This window comes from Urocitellus parryii, chromosome 1 (genome assembly GCF_045843805.1).
Source record: "Urocitellus parryii isolate mUroPar1 chromosome 1, mUroPar1.hap1, whole genome shotgun sequence".
Taxonomy (NCBI): domain Eukaryota; kingdom Metazoa; phylum Chordata; class Mammalia; order Rodentia; family Sciuridae; genus Urocitellus; species Urocitellus parryii.
Genome location: NC_135531.1, coordinates 70,142,067 through 70,157,796, shown reverse-complemented (window position 1 = coordinate 70,157,796; position 15,730 = coordinate 70,142,067). Strand labels below are relative to the sequence as shown.

The following is a 15,730-nucleotide window of genomic DNA, read 5'->3' as shown; positions in this document are numbered from 1 at the left end:
TCCTTTAGCCAAGCATGAATTGTAAAATCACATATAATAAAAAGCTGATGATTATTAAACACATTTCAATTTTTATTATAAAACTTAAATAATACACCAATTCTTTTTGGAGGGAGTGGGCCACAACACCTTTATTTTATCTATTTATTTTTAATGCACCACTGATGATCAAACCCAGTGTCTCACACATACTAGGTAAATGCTCTACCACTGAGCTAAAACTCCAGCCCCTATACCAATCCTTGAATGAGAAAATTTCTGAGACTTCTTTTTGTTTTTAAAATACTTTTTTAGTTGTAGATAAACACGGTACCTTTATTTATTTATTTTTATGTGTGCTGAGGATAAACCCAGTGCCTCATGCATTCTAGGCAAGCATTCTACCACTGAGCCAAAACTCTAGCCCACTGTAACTTCTTTTTAAAAGTGCCTTCTGTTATATACTGCTTATTTTAATGAATCAAAGAACAAACGACAAAGATATTTTAACTATATCTTCAGATATTTCACTGTGATAAAATGTTCAAAATTGTTATTTGGGCATAATACTTTATTCTAGTCTTAAGGAAAGAATTCTTCCAATAAAACACAACTCCATTTCCTCAAATCATCCTAATGTCAAAAATAAAAACCCCAATACCATGAGTGTGCAAGTAGTTTCTCTTTGTTTACAAAAAAAAAAAAAAAAAGGCATGGATACAGGGAGCAAAGAAACACTTGGAACTACCTGAGAATTTAAGAACATTCTTGGAAATACACAGGCTGTTTTCTAAATCCCTAGTTGGAAATATGGACAATATACATATACTTGGGCTTAAAGGATGTCAACTTACTAAATTACAATTAAATTTTATGTCTGATATTTGCAATTTCTCTATCAAATGGATTAATAGTAAAATATTAAATTGGATCTTTATTCTAAAAGTTCACTTACCCTTTTTCAGAAGATAACCTTTCTTAACAATATTTTTATAAAAGGCATCCTTTGTTTTGCGACGTATTGTATTATAGATTTCCTTGCCATCCACTGTATCATTGAGTACTTGTTCTTGATCCTGAGTTTAAAAATATTTAAATTATTTCATGAATTCTTAATCTAAATAAGGAAAAAATATACCAAATCAACAATTAAAAACCAGAGAAAGGGTTTTAATACTAAAATCCAGATGTACCTAACAGATAAGATTCTTTATTTTCCAAAGAAATTCTCAGAAAGATTTCCTTATTATTTCTCAAGAACATGGACAACTTTCCCAGAAATTTTCCATACCATTTCCTAATAACATATCTCATGGAAGACAAATAAGCCATTTCAAACACTACTTTCAATTTGTTATTTTATAGCAAATTATGTTTTATAAATATTAATTTGTCCTACATAACTGGTAAATTAGTAGCCAATCTGAAACATAAAGCAAATTATTGTTTGCTTATGTACAAGTAAAAAAAAAATTAAGTGAACATAGAAAACTGAACCCAGCTGAACTTTAAACACCTGAACAAAACACACCCCCATCTCAAATACAGTTCGCATAGTTCACTACAGTGTGATATGTCTGTCTCACCCATCTATCTATCCACGCCTGGTGTTATACTTCAGATAATTCTCATTCTACCACTTCACAATTTTCTCATGTTTCAACACCCCACTTCCACACATAAACTTCAAGTTTTTAATCAAGCAAAAGTGTCAGATTTATTATAATATTTATATATTTCTTAATCATTTAGAATGTTTAAAGTCATGCCACATTTTTATTAGGAACCCTGTCTTTTGATGTGTCACTGATGAAGTGAGAAGTGTTAGACTTCTAACTTCACTTTCCTTCCTCACAAGCCCTGTGGTTTTTATTGCTTGATTTTGCATATATCACATTATAGCATAGCTAATACATAGAAATGCATGTATCACATTATAGCACAGCTGATATTAATCACTAAAATGTCCAAATAACGCCAAGAATAAAGTTAGAATGTAAAGAAAAGAGTGCTTTCAATCAAGATCTTCCCAGAATAAATCAATCTTCAATTTACTATTGATTGGGGTCCTGTTAACTCAATTTTAGTGTTTTGATTCCTTTTTGAACCAGTTCTTACATTTGCAAGAAATGATATTTTATAAATTTTAGTCTTAAGAGACTTTGTGAGTCCATTCAATCCTTTTATAAATCTAAGATGCATTCTGGGATTTTCATAATCTTCTTTGTCCCACATTTTGAGACATTCTATTGTTTCATCATCCTTTATTTCATTATTACTCAACAGTTATTCCCAAATATGCTAAAAAATATACTAAAATAGTAAGAAAATAGAAGCATGAATTACCTAGAGCAGAGGTGGCCAATTGTAGTATGCATGCTAAATCCAGCCCACCACCTGTTTTTGTATATAAAGTTTTACTGGAAAACAGCTGTGCTCATTCTTTCACATATTATATGTGGTTGCTTTCAACTACAAATGCAGTTTAGCAGTTGTGACAGATTGAATGTCCACAAAACCTAAAATATTTACTATCTGGCCCTTCACAGAAATACTCTACCAACCTCTGGCTTAGGAAATGATGCAATACTAAAATAATCAGCTCTATTGCATCATTCTTTTATTTTTTTACTATGTTGCCAAATATTGCAGCATCTCTTGAACAAAGATAAAAGGCTACCTTTGTTGTCTTTTTATTAGCTTTCATGGAAGAAAGTTAAAAATTCATAACTCTTAATTATCTGCACTGATAAAGAGAAAAGATTGACAGATTAAATGTTTACCATTTATCAAAATAACATGATGAATTTAAAGAAACAGGTCCACACTGGACTCTACTGTGATGGCAAATTGATTTTGATGATCAAAATCTTACGACTATGAGTCCTCACATGATAATATACTTAATCACTTTTCTGAGACTTAAAAAAACCAATGAGTGAGCCATATTATTTCTAAGGGGAAAAAGGAAATACAATGTTATCATCTAGTTAGAAATTTAATAGAAAAGACATTATCACACAATATTTTGGGATAACCTGGATTATCCTGTTTTGCTAAACAAAATGAGAGTGAATCTTGAAATTTTTGTGCACAGATTTTTAACATAAATTTTAAGTAGGAAAAATATGGAAGGCACTTTGCATAAAAAAAGGTTATTGAAGGAAAACAGCTGATGTAGAAATTTAATTTACTGGAATAGTCAATCTAATTTGGTATTTATAAACCTAAACATTACAATTATCTTACACTTATGGAACAAAGAAGACTATACTCTCCAACAAAATTATGAGCCTTTAATGTTTTCAAAAGCACTGCATTTGGCAAATCAAAACTACTCTTTAGATTTCATCTCACTCCAGTCAGAACAGCAGCTATTAAGAATACAGACAACAATAAGTGTTGGCAAGGAATGTGGGGGAAAAGGCACACTCATACATTGCTGGTGGGACTGCAAAATGCTGCAGCCAATATGGAAAGCAGTATGGAGGCCCCTCGGAAAACTGGGAATGGAACCACCATTTGACCCAGCTGTCACTCTCTTCGGTCTCTACCCAAAGGATTTAAAAACAGCATACTGCAGGGACACAGCCACATCAATGTTTATTGCAACACAATTCACAAATAGCTAAACTATAGAACCAACCTAGATGCCCTTCAGTAGATGAATGGATAAAGAAAATGTGGTATATATACACAAAGGAATATTACTGAGCAATAAAAGAGAATAAAATCATGGCATTTGCAGGTAAATGGATGGAGTTGGAGAAAATAATGCCAAGTGAAGTTAGCCAATCCCAAAAACCAAATGCCAAATGTTTTCTCTGATATAGGAGGCTGATTCATAGTGGGGTTAGGAGGAGGAGCATGGGAAAATTAGATGAACTTTAGAAAGGGCAAAGGAGAGGGAGGAGAAGGAAGGGGGCAAGGGGTATAGAAACAATGGTGGAATGAGATGAAAATCATTACCCCAAGTATATATATGAAGACAAGAATGGTGTGAATGTACTTTGTATACAACCAGAGACTTGAAAAATTGTGCTCTATGTGTTATATAATTGTGCTCTATGTGTTATATAATGCATTCTGCTGACATATATAACAAATTAGAATTTTAAAAAAATTTAAAAAGCATTACATTTGATGATACAAGTACAAGAAAGAACCATAAGCTAGGAGAACTCAGTAGCAATGTATTTAAAATCTGCTACTAGTATTGCATTTTTATGGTAAAAGTTCAAGAGTCATGGTAATTATAAGCAGGACTTAGTAGAAATCTAGAATTACCAATATAAAATGGGTATGTTCCAGGCTGGGGGAGGGTGCTTGCCTAGCACTGGATTTAAACCTTAACATCACATAAAAATAAACAAAATAAAGGCATTCTGTCCATCTACAACTACAAAAAATTTTTTTTAAAGTTGGATATGTTTCAAGTACACATAAAAGAGCTAAAGAACAATTAGCTGCATTCAAAAGACTTGTCTATTTCAGGAATGTAAACCTATAGAAACAAGGAAATACAGAACAAAAAAAAATTGCTAAACTTCAGTTTTTAATCACATTTTCTAAAAAAGTTGTTTTGGTCCATTTCAATTGCCAGTACTACCCGCTTTCTTTCCCTCCTCCCTTGGACCCCTTCCTCTACTCTACTGGTCTTCCTTCTATTAATTCATTTTTTTAATTGGTATATTGTACTTTACATAAAATTGGAATTCATTGTGATATATTTGTACATGCACATAGCAACGAAGCAAATTATGCTAATGCATTTATGAATGACAAAATGAACCCCCAATCATGTATAACTATAATGTACTAATTTAAAAAAAAAGTGTGGAGGTAGAAAACAAATTGTTTTGATATTATTTTACTCTTACCTATATAAATTATGTGTAAAGATACTTATGAATATAAAATTTAAGAGGTTACAAAGAACAAAACGGTAAATCATGATGACCACTTTCCAGGTAATACAAATTTATACTGATTGATCTTTATTTCAGTGGTGTTAAGACTGTTTTAGCTGTAGAATAGGTCATATTTGTCATTAAGACATACTACATTAATATTTGGGTCTAAATACCTGATTTCAAGATAATCTGTTTATGTCTTAAAAATTAAATTAAGGTAAGTTGTGTTATTTTAACCCCACAAATGCTAAAACATTCTAATAAAATATAAGACACTATGGGGAAGAACACAACTTTGCTTTCTAAGCTCTAGAAAAACCAGTGGCAGATAGAAGGGAAGGTTTCTCTATGTGTTCCTTATCTCAGCCCACTTGCTACATAGTTCTAGAGAGGGAGATCACAAATCTGACATATGTCTCCCAAAGCACAGAAGATAGTCCGATTAGTGAGAGTCTGACAGCCACTGAAACAAGTCTTTCATAGAGATATGGCATGCTCCTGAAGCCAGACTTCAATAACAAACCTTGCCTTTGTCACTTAATGGCTAGGAAAACTCCATTTAATAATTCAATACAATAAATGTTTGTTGATTGTCAGGTGCCTTTTCTAGTTTTATTTTTATTTTTTTTTTTTTTTTGCTCATCTATTTGTTTGTTTTGTGGTACTGGGATTGAACCTGGGGTGCTTTACTACTGATATATTTTCCAGTCCTTTTATCTTTTGAGACACGGACTCACTAAATTTTAAAGGCTGACAAATTTGCGATCCTCCTGCCTCAGCCAGGGAATTATAGGCATTTGCCACTGTGCTTAGCTCTGTTCTAGTTTTTGAGATACAATAGTGAACAAATAAAAAATGTCTATCTTCATGGAACTTATATTCTAACCAGGGAAAGATGATAAATGCTTTACAAGATAGAGTAAGCTGCAGTGACACATCTAGGTATCTAAATAACTCTCATTGTGAAGCTAATTTTTTAGCAAAAACTTGAAAGACAAGAGTTAAGCAATTGGATTTCTGAAAGAAAATAATTTTGGGCAGAGTGAAAAACTAGTGACAATATCCTAAGAAAGGAAAAAGTATGACATTTAAAAAACAAATAGCACTTGAAGCAAGTATGTATGTAAAAGAGTGACAGAAAAGGATAGTAGAAGGAGATGAGTGTAAGAGAACTAATGAAACACCACTGTAGAGCCTTGTATGCCACAGTAGGGACTTTGGCTTTAACTATTAACTGAAATGTAGAACACCTGCAAGTGTTAAGCAGTGGAGTGACATGATCTGACTCACATTTTAAATGATCCCTCGGTCTTTTGTGTGGTATAAGGGGACAAAGGTAGACACAGTGGGATAAAGTCAGTTTCTGGTGTTGTTCACATTCTAGATATATTTTGAAGCACAGTTAGCAGGAAACTCCTGACAGGTTGGATACAGAGTACAGAAAAGAAAGAGAGGAGTCAAGATGACTTTAATGCCTTAAGTAATTAACTTCACCTCTTTGGTCTAAGTTTCTCTATTTGTAAAATAGTCACAGTGTAAACCTCAACAAATTGTGAAATAATTAAAAGAATTAACATGTATAAAAACCTGTGCTTAGAATATGGTGCTCAATAATGTTAGTTACTTTTATTGTGAAGTGTGTTATCTCAAAAGGCTCACTCTTTTTTTCTAGAGCCTGTCTCAAGAAGCATTAGTTCAGAACTCTGCTGTTTCCATTCCACCATCTTAGCTTGAGTCTGGGAATGCAGGGTTACATTAGGATAAGTGAGCTGATTTTACTAATCAGTTTGTTCATCAGCAAAAGGATATTACTGCCTTTATGTTCTCTAATAGTGAGAATCCTACTAAAAGGCTAAGTGAGTATTTGATTCCCCAACTTCTGTTGTAACCTACTTTTACTTCAGGACCAAAATAATAGACTACAAATGGTTTTAATAGTGCCCATATAGCAATCAAATTGCTTTATAATAAGCAATAAGTTATTTTTTAGGTATTCTATACTTATAGACATTCTGCAAAGGGCAGCAATTTGAAGCTTATTCAGTTATAAAACAAGACAAATAAGAGTGAGGTACTTTATTTCAAGTAATTCTTAAAACAACCTTGCAACATGTATTAAAAGTGTCAGATGCCACATACTACTTATTTTTCTAACTATAAAATATTAGAAAACTACAAGCAAAAATTTAGGATGAAAATTTTTATTATTTATTGTGTGGACAGATATAATTTATAGACTTATGAAAGAAATTTAAATCACCACTAACTCAACCAGTCAATATGAATTAGAATTAAGAATATTGAAATGTAACAGATGTATGTTAGAATCTGTTACATTTCAATATTCTTAATTCTATTCATACAATTCTGTATGGCAGAATCTGTCATCTGAAGACAAAGTCATTTCTGACCCCTAATAAAAGGCCTTAGTAGTGTTTCTAGAAAGCATATACCATACTGTATGTTTTTTTTTTAAGTCTGTTTTACATAAAATTAGAGCAAGCAGCCAAGCTCAACAGAACTACCAAAAAAAAAAAAAAATGGTGCATCTGTGTTGACTAATTATTAGAAAGTTTTCAAGAAGGAAGTGAAATTTAAGGTTGATTTTAAACTAGAAGCATTTAGATAGAGACTGACATGAAGACAGAAAGGAGTACAAATAGATTTAAAACACTTAGTTAAAAAATAATAATAAAAAAATTTAGCAACATACAGGTAGAAAAAAGTGGTTGCTTCATTCTAGAGAACGTAGTCATTCATTCAACTAATACTTATGAATTATTTAATGGTGTCAAGTACTATTTAAGGAATAAGGAAAAACAATTCAAAGGGGGAAAAATCATTATCATGACCTTATATTCTACTAGAAAAACATGAGAAAATGAAGGCAGATGTATTAAAATGTGACAAGATTATGATGATTCTTGAATTTATGCTCAGCTTCAAAATAGTGATTTCTCATTTAGTAACTACAACAAGTTGTAGATAACAACCATCTGAAATTAACTTGCTGGTAGGAGACAAAAACTGGAAAATCGGAGACATTCCAAATTAATGAACAATTTAGCTGTATACCCAAACCTCTTACATAATCCTTTTTAATCTCTGAGTTATCAATACCTCTATTTTACACACTGGAATTTCTTAAATTACTCTGTAAAGCACTTTTGTCTAACCTTTTCCCTATCATATTTCTGAAAGTATGAGTTAAAAGTAGAGGTTAATCACCCCGTAAATTGAGCAACCAAGATTTAACAGGCTAATTTGAGGCTAATCACTCCTCTTTAGTTTTGGATTTTACTCGCTCATACCTTCTCTTGGGCCTTGTACAACAGGTACTGCCACTACATATCTGCCCCCTCCCCATCACTATCACTTTCCTCTTTACCATAGTCTTAGTTTACGAAGAGTATACAGACATACTCAAACTCTCTGGCGATAATATTATAGTCAAAGAAATAAAAAAACTGGAACCCCTCTGGGCACTAGTCCTCTTCCATCATTGTGTGTGTGCGTGTGTGTTTCATTTCCTTTCCTACTGAGCTTACCTAGATATTTCGGGTTGTGATTCATCCATGCTACCTCCACTTTTGCCTCTAATAACTCACTCCTTAACCCCATGCTTCTTGGCTTCTGTCCCCATCACATTTCTATTCTCAAAAAGCCACCAAGGACTTCCTAATTATCTAGAATCAACACAGATAAAAACTAAGAAATTCTCTCAGGATTCATTTTTTGAAAGAATCGCAGTAAACTAAATCTTGTTTAGTTTTAATTGAATATCACCAAAATGCACTTTAAAATACAATGCTAATTAATGAAAAAAGAAAAATAACACTGACCTGCATTGGTACCGGTTCCTTAAGATAATATCCTTCAACAATCTGTTCTTTTCTATAATGATCTATGATATCCCCAATGCTGTTAAAATAAAAATAACATAATTGGTTTCACAAAATATCTAAATCTTTTAAAATACAACTATATCCTGTTACCAAGGATCATCTATTCACAAGTTTCTTTCAAAGCATGTAACTTGGATATATTAATAGAATAAATGATCTTACATTATTTTAGAAAAAGAAGAATGTTTCTAACATAGGTTCACAGGTCAAAAGAAGTGAGCCAGAGATTCTAATTTCCTATTTACATCAAGTGAACAGTCAAGTCAACAATATACTCAGAGCCACCATCAGGAAATGATTAAACAACCATATTTTTTGTTTTATTCCAGAGTACTTAAAACATATTGAGTATTAAGAACTGACAGGGAAAAAAAATGGCATTTATTTAGGAAGTAGAGTTCAGATAAACTAACAATTTTTATCGTGGAAATATTTATATATTATGCTTTCCCATCAGATGCAGTGGTCATAAATGAACAGTAGGTGAAAGTAGAGGAGAAGAAAGGGGAAGAAAGGAAAAAATAAGAGTGAAGAGCTAATTTCACCTGTATGATTAGCACCAGACCAAGAAAGGCTTACTGATGATTCTGATAAAAAAGTATTATCAACTGTTCTAAATATTTGGGAAATATTACAAATAAAACAAAACTAAAACTAAAATGGTATAATGTATTTTAACACAAAATTTAGCTTGCCATAATGAGTTTTTCAATATATAAAAGTGCTTCTTGGGTTTGGGGATGTAGCTCAAACGGTAGCGCACTCGTCTGGCATGCGCGGGGCGCTGGGTTCGATCCTCAGTACCACATAAAAATAAAATAAAGATGTTGTGTCCACCGAAAACTAAAAAATAAATATTAAAATTGTCTCTCTCTCTAAATAAATAAACAAATAAATAAATAAATAAATAAGTGCTTCTCTATTATCACTAGAACACTTTATTGCCCTGAATATTTAAATCCTTGAATTTTAAACCTTCCTTTAATATAATAGAGAAATGGGTATTTTTAAGGGAGCTAAGAAACATTTCTCCAAATAAGTCTGGTTTAACCTACCCCTTGATTTTTTTTACATTATATTTCCTATTGATACATGGAATACATATGTATATGTCACAACTGGAATATATATGTATGTGTGTATATATGGCTCCAAATATATCTTTCCTATACTACAAAATTAATTTAAACCAAATGTAAACAATATTCAAAAGCAAAACTTGAAAACTAATAAAAAATAATTATAAGTGAAGATTAACTAAATATCAGAGGCAGTATTCAACACAAGGCAAAGGGGTGAGGTTAAAAATGAGACAAGTAAAAAGGTATTATCATATATAGTACTGGGGATTAAACCCAGGGGCCTTTTGCCACTGGGCTACATTCCCAGTTCTTTTTATTTTTCATTTTGAGACAGAGTTTCACTAAGTTGCTTAGGGCATCCAGAAGTTGCTGAGGCTGGCCTCAAACTTGTGATTCTTCTGCCTCAGCCTCCTTAGTTGCTGGGATTACAGGCATATACCACTGCACTCAGCTGGTTATAAATTTTTAAAGGAAAAATGCAGTACCCCATAAATCCAAAAATGTTTAAAAGAAAAAAAATCACCAAATATAACTGAAAGTAGCTAGATACTACCACAGAGACAATTGTGTTATATACAGTAAAAAAACATCAAATCTATAAAAATTAGTAAATATCAATGGTTTCTGGTCAGTAACTATCAAATGCAATCAATCTTGTGTGCCACTCTGTGTTATAATATAATACTTTCCATGAGCTGAAGGAATATAGCTCGTGAACTCTGTAATAACGTATATAGTTCAGAATATACAGGAGCAATTTAAAAGTGTGTAGCAAATAATAACTTTTCACCAAAAAACTAGGCTTACAAGATTAAAAAAAAAAAGTACTCCACTTCATACCCAGATGCACCTTAAAAAGCAGTGAGGGGAGACAGCAAAAACTAAAATTTCTTAGACATTTCATAAGAGTTCTAGCTATGAAATCAGGCAGACTTACATCTCAGAGTGTTCAGTATAAACTTATTGGTGAAATAAATGTGAGTTTTTAAAGACATTATATCCTGTAATTTCAGTTAAGTACTTAATACATAAAACTATGTGCCACTCTTGTTGAAACCTAGATAAATGTTAAAAATCTTCAAGGTCTGATGAAAATCCTTTCTTTTCCCTCTTACCATTACCTGAACTACTCTATTCTTACTCTTGTGCATATTTGTACATCTTCTCAATTTATCAGTCTATATTCCTACCATCTTTCCTAAAAAACCTGAGCACTAATAATTCAGAAATGGTATCTTTTTCTTTAATGTGTATGTATAGGATCTATGCAGTGTATTTCACAACAGATTATCTAATAAGTGTTTATTAAATTAAATTTGCTAAATTCCTCCCCTATTTTCTAAACTTTTGAATATAGGAACATGTTATGTCTCAATAATTTCTAAAAGAAACAGACATAACTGCTACTCTCTTAATTACAAAGTTAATGCACAAATAGTTAATGGGGAGACACTATAGCAGAGCATGGCTATGTCAGACTTACTGAACAATCTTGAGTTTTACACATTTATTTCTAAACAGTGTTAACCATGAAGATATATCTTCCTAGAAACTGTTTCTGACATTAATGCTGGAATGGAATATGTAATTCTAAGACAACTATAAAAACTGCCATTTTCCCCTCATCAGAGTTACAATTTTGGCCTTCCTTTAAAAAAAAAATTAAAACTAGAAACTACAAGACATCTGAATTTTATAGGAAATAAAAGTCAAGGATTTGGGGGAAGAGTCAGGCTACTGTATTTAACTTTTAAAAAGTCCTCATTTTGCAGCCAGACTAATAATTCTATAACAGTTGAGAAAGAAATATACTTCAAATTCTTTTCTTATTCCATTATGGTCTTTATCAACAAAGACTACCTTTATAGGCTTTACAGACTATCTTCAGTGAGTAATAAGAATTCCCATTGTTGCAGAACATGGACATTTGTTAATAACTAAAATAACGTCTGTCAATAACGTATGGATATTTATCAATAACCAAACTTACAAAAAATAAAACTTATGAAATTATTTAATCCTAAGCAAATCTAAATTTGAACATTTATTCAGTTAAGAATATTTATTTTCAATTTTTAATTTTATATTGTTCCAAATCTCTAGAAAACTAGACAATGGGAAAAATTAATTTATAAAGAGCTCAAATTGCAGCCACCTAGATTTTCAGTGAGGATGTCTAGAACCCAGATTGCAATGTAGAATGTATTCAAACACAGTTTATATATAAGGTATGCAAAAGGGTCCAACTACCTTAAACTATCTTTCATTTGATGTTTTAGAACTGTCCACTGACCCTCTGGTAGGCAACCAGAAGAATCTGCCACTGGAATTTTTTGTTTTGTTTTCCAGATAAACCAGCTTCTAGATCTGCATCTACTTAAAGGTCAAGCTGAAAATAAGAAAAATTCTAATTGGGAAGGAGAAAGATAGAGTGGTATGAAGGTATTAATCACGTAAATGTCAGTTCTTTAAAATAAGATTACACCATAGCCTCCAAAGGAGCAAAATGATGGTCTACTCTAGAGTATGAGAAAACATTTCATTCAGTAATGAAGAGGTGACTTTTTCTTTTGCAGAAAAAAATACTGACATGCTATCATATGGTTTCCTCTATTATTTTACTTCCATAATCAAGCAACTAAAATTCATTCTGAGTTTCAGGACAAGAGTTTACTTTGAAGGTGAGAAGTCAGAACCAATCATGATATATAAAAACTACTGACTGGAGAACAGCACAATTACGTAGTAACATATGTATAAATCTCAGGTAACTCTTGAGGAACCTTTATTTTCTTTTTTGCTATTAAAATGGCTCATTGATAAAAGAATGTACTAGATTTTCTTTTCCTTAAATTAGATGTTTTACTCTTCATGCAGATAGTATATAGATTTAGCAAATTTGTTACAAAAAGCTTGTGTATAATTTTTTTTAAGTCACAAGTTATTTTGAAGGAAATAAGTTATTATTTTAACACTGTGTAAAATATTCTTGGATATGACTACTACTAAATTATAGTAAAAAAGTCAGGAACTTAATTTTGAATCTAATTTGTTTTCAATATTGTAACTATTTTTGCCAAAAGTAAAAGGTAACTAAACATTTCTCAAGATTTACCTGTTATAATATCGGCCTCCCATCATAAACTGATTGTTTGGTGTTGGACATATTTTAAATCGCTGAATATTTTCATTGGTCCGAAAATAAAGTGAATAATCACCAGGAGTATTATCTGAAGGCCTCACAAGAAAACTGCAGACTTGGCCAACTGTAAAAATTAAGCTGTTAGTTTTATTTCCTAATTATCAAATAAAAAAGAAAAGATGTTAAGTAGTATAATTATAAAGTACAAAGTCATAACCATATGCAAAATTTCAAATTTTCACCAGAAAATTAATTCTTTTATTCTTTCTTTCCTTCTTTCTTCTCCCTCCCCCACCTCCCCCTCTACTCCTCTTTCTTTCTTTCTTTCAGGATTCTTTCTTTTTTGGTCCTGGGGATTGAACCCAGGATTGTTTTACCACTGAGTAATATTCTAGTCCTTTTTATTTTTTATTTTGAGACAGGGTCTGCTAAGATGCTGAAACTGGCCTCAAACCTGTGACCCTCATGCCTCACTCAGTCTCTTGATTCACGGGGATTTACAGGTGTGCGCCACTGAGCCCAGCAGGAACTTGATTTTTAAGACAATCTTTTTGTATTTCCTGAGTTATGCTTCACAAACACCCATGGTGACTGGCTACTACATTCCAGATATTTGTTAAAAGCTTTATTTCATAAAAATGCAGAATAGAAATTCTGCAGCAGTAACTTCTGGTCAATGATGTCTGTAATTGGCATAACTTAGAAAGAACTACCTAACCAGAAATGTGGGGATAGTGACTAAAACTGCTACACTGTTTGTAAATCCCCTTAATAAAAACATTCTAAAAAGAAAACCAATTTTGCATTTGAATAGTCTATACTTAATCGGTGTTTCCAATTAAAAATTAAAGGCTATTTCATCAGTACCAAACACACAAAAAATGACTATAATAGAAGAATGGCCAAAAAATAGATTAAAAAATAGATTCAAAACAACTGAAATGAGTAATTATCAAAAATCAATACTCATGTACTACATTTTATTTAATATGATCCTAAAAATACACATGGAAGCAAATTATCATACATCAAGTATCTTCAAGTCAATTTTAGACTTTTCACATCTTCAAGTGGCAATGACTCCTAATACTGAGATGCTTTTGCCTTTTGTCTGTTTCAGACCTAATAACATGAAAAAGATTAGGACTTATTTTTAAGAAAACATAAGAAACATTTAGAATATCAGATATAATTCTGTGTAAATTATTAATAGTTCTGATCTAACCATGATCAAGTAACTTCATGTTCAATACAAAGAAGTAAAAAGTAAACCTCCTTAAACTGAATCTTAAAGGGCTAAATACAAAGTAAACATAAAAGTTGCAAGAAACTGACTGGAATTTAATACAGGCTACAATGAAAGTACTTCTAATTGGATACAATAAATCTTGGTGACAAGAAACCAGGATACTCTGTTTCTTTAAGAATGTGAGATAGAAATTATAAAATTGTACATGCAAGTTTTAAGTCCAGTTTTCAAGGAAGAAAATTCCACCAGATTCTCAAAATAGCACGACTCAAAAAATACAAATTAATGTAAGATATTAAGTTTTCATATTAACATGTAAAACAAGAAGGGGTACCCCAAGTATTCAGTGATGCAAGTTCCAAATATAAACATAAATTCACTAAAATATACCTTTTGGGTACCACCTTGAAAGTGGAGATAGCATGTCATTGTGGTTTGGTGTTTGCTCTTAATTACTACCACATGGTATTATCATGTTCCTTAATTTATATTTTGAACTTACTTAATATAGGTTAACTATATAAACCCCTCAAATATTGCCTCAAATCTTTCAAAAGATTAAGTATTAACTTAAAATGTAATACCTTTTGTACTTTAAAACAATTCAGATTACATCTTTAATAACCTTTAATAATTAATCTTAATAATGTTTAATAATATCACCCTTAATCATCAGTAAGAGAATCTATTGTACCAAATACAGAAACTATCAAGCAAATCTTAAAGAATTAAAACTTCTAAATTATATATTATGGATTAAATCTGTCTTGTAATCTTTATAAGATATGGTTTACTGAAAAAACATTTGGTAGTTAAATTAATTCAGCCTTTGTCTTAGTAAGAATAAAAATGACAGGATAGTTTTTATTTTAAATAATAAACCGACAATACAAAGTCAGTCTTTGTGTTTTCTTACATCCACAAGAGTTTTGAGATATGTTAAAATTAATATATTTTAAGTAAGACTCAATTATATAATTCCATGGAAGTATAAGAATAAATACAAGAATGTTTGCTGTAGATAAATGAAAAAAAGAGTGCCAACATACCACTCCTCTATTGGGGACTGGCAAATTATGGTATTCATAGAATAGAAAACTTACAGCTATTAAATATAATAAAAATTTATATCTGTAGATTTTTGAATGCTCTCCCAATATATACACTAATATGGAAAAAAGTATTTTACTTGTTCTTATAAGTGTATGTATGCATAAGGGTAAGAAAGGGAGATACATATAAACACAGAACACTTCTAAAAACAGAAAACAACAATTATCAACATGTGTCACATCAGGGGAAGGGTAAAGAGAGGCTAGGGTAAAAGAATAACACATTTTATGGAATTAGACACCACATGTGTGTTTCAACTAGAAACAAATAAACAAAATACAAGCTTCTCAGCACTGGGAAAGAAATTATAATATGCATAAACATTAATTGAATGCTAAAGGCATATA

At 31.4% G+C, this 15,730-nt stretch overlaps 1 protein-coding gene across 1 annotated transcript in view; it reads right to left on the bottom strand.

Annotated features, from left to right (window-relative positions):
* Rasa1 (RAS p21 protein activator 1) overlaps nt 1-15,730 on the bottom strand; it is a 102,486-nt gene that overhangs the window by 28,270 nt on the left and 58,486 nt on the right. The window contains exons 8-10 of the mRNA XM_026409027.2: nt 12,995-13,145; nt 8,735-8,813; nt 935-1,055 (exon numbers count right to left, since the gene is read on the bottom strand). Of these exons, the coding sequence (XP_026264812.2) occupies nt 935-1,055; nt 8,735-8,813; nt 12,995-13,145 (351 nt within the window). The remainder of the gene's footprint in view (nt 1-934; nt 1,056-8,734; nt 8,814-12,994; nt 13,146-15,730) is intronic.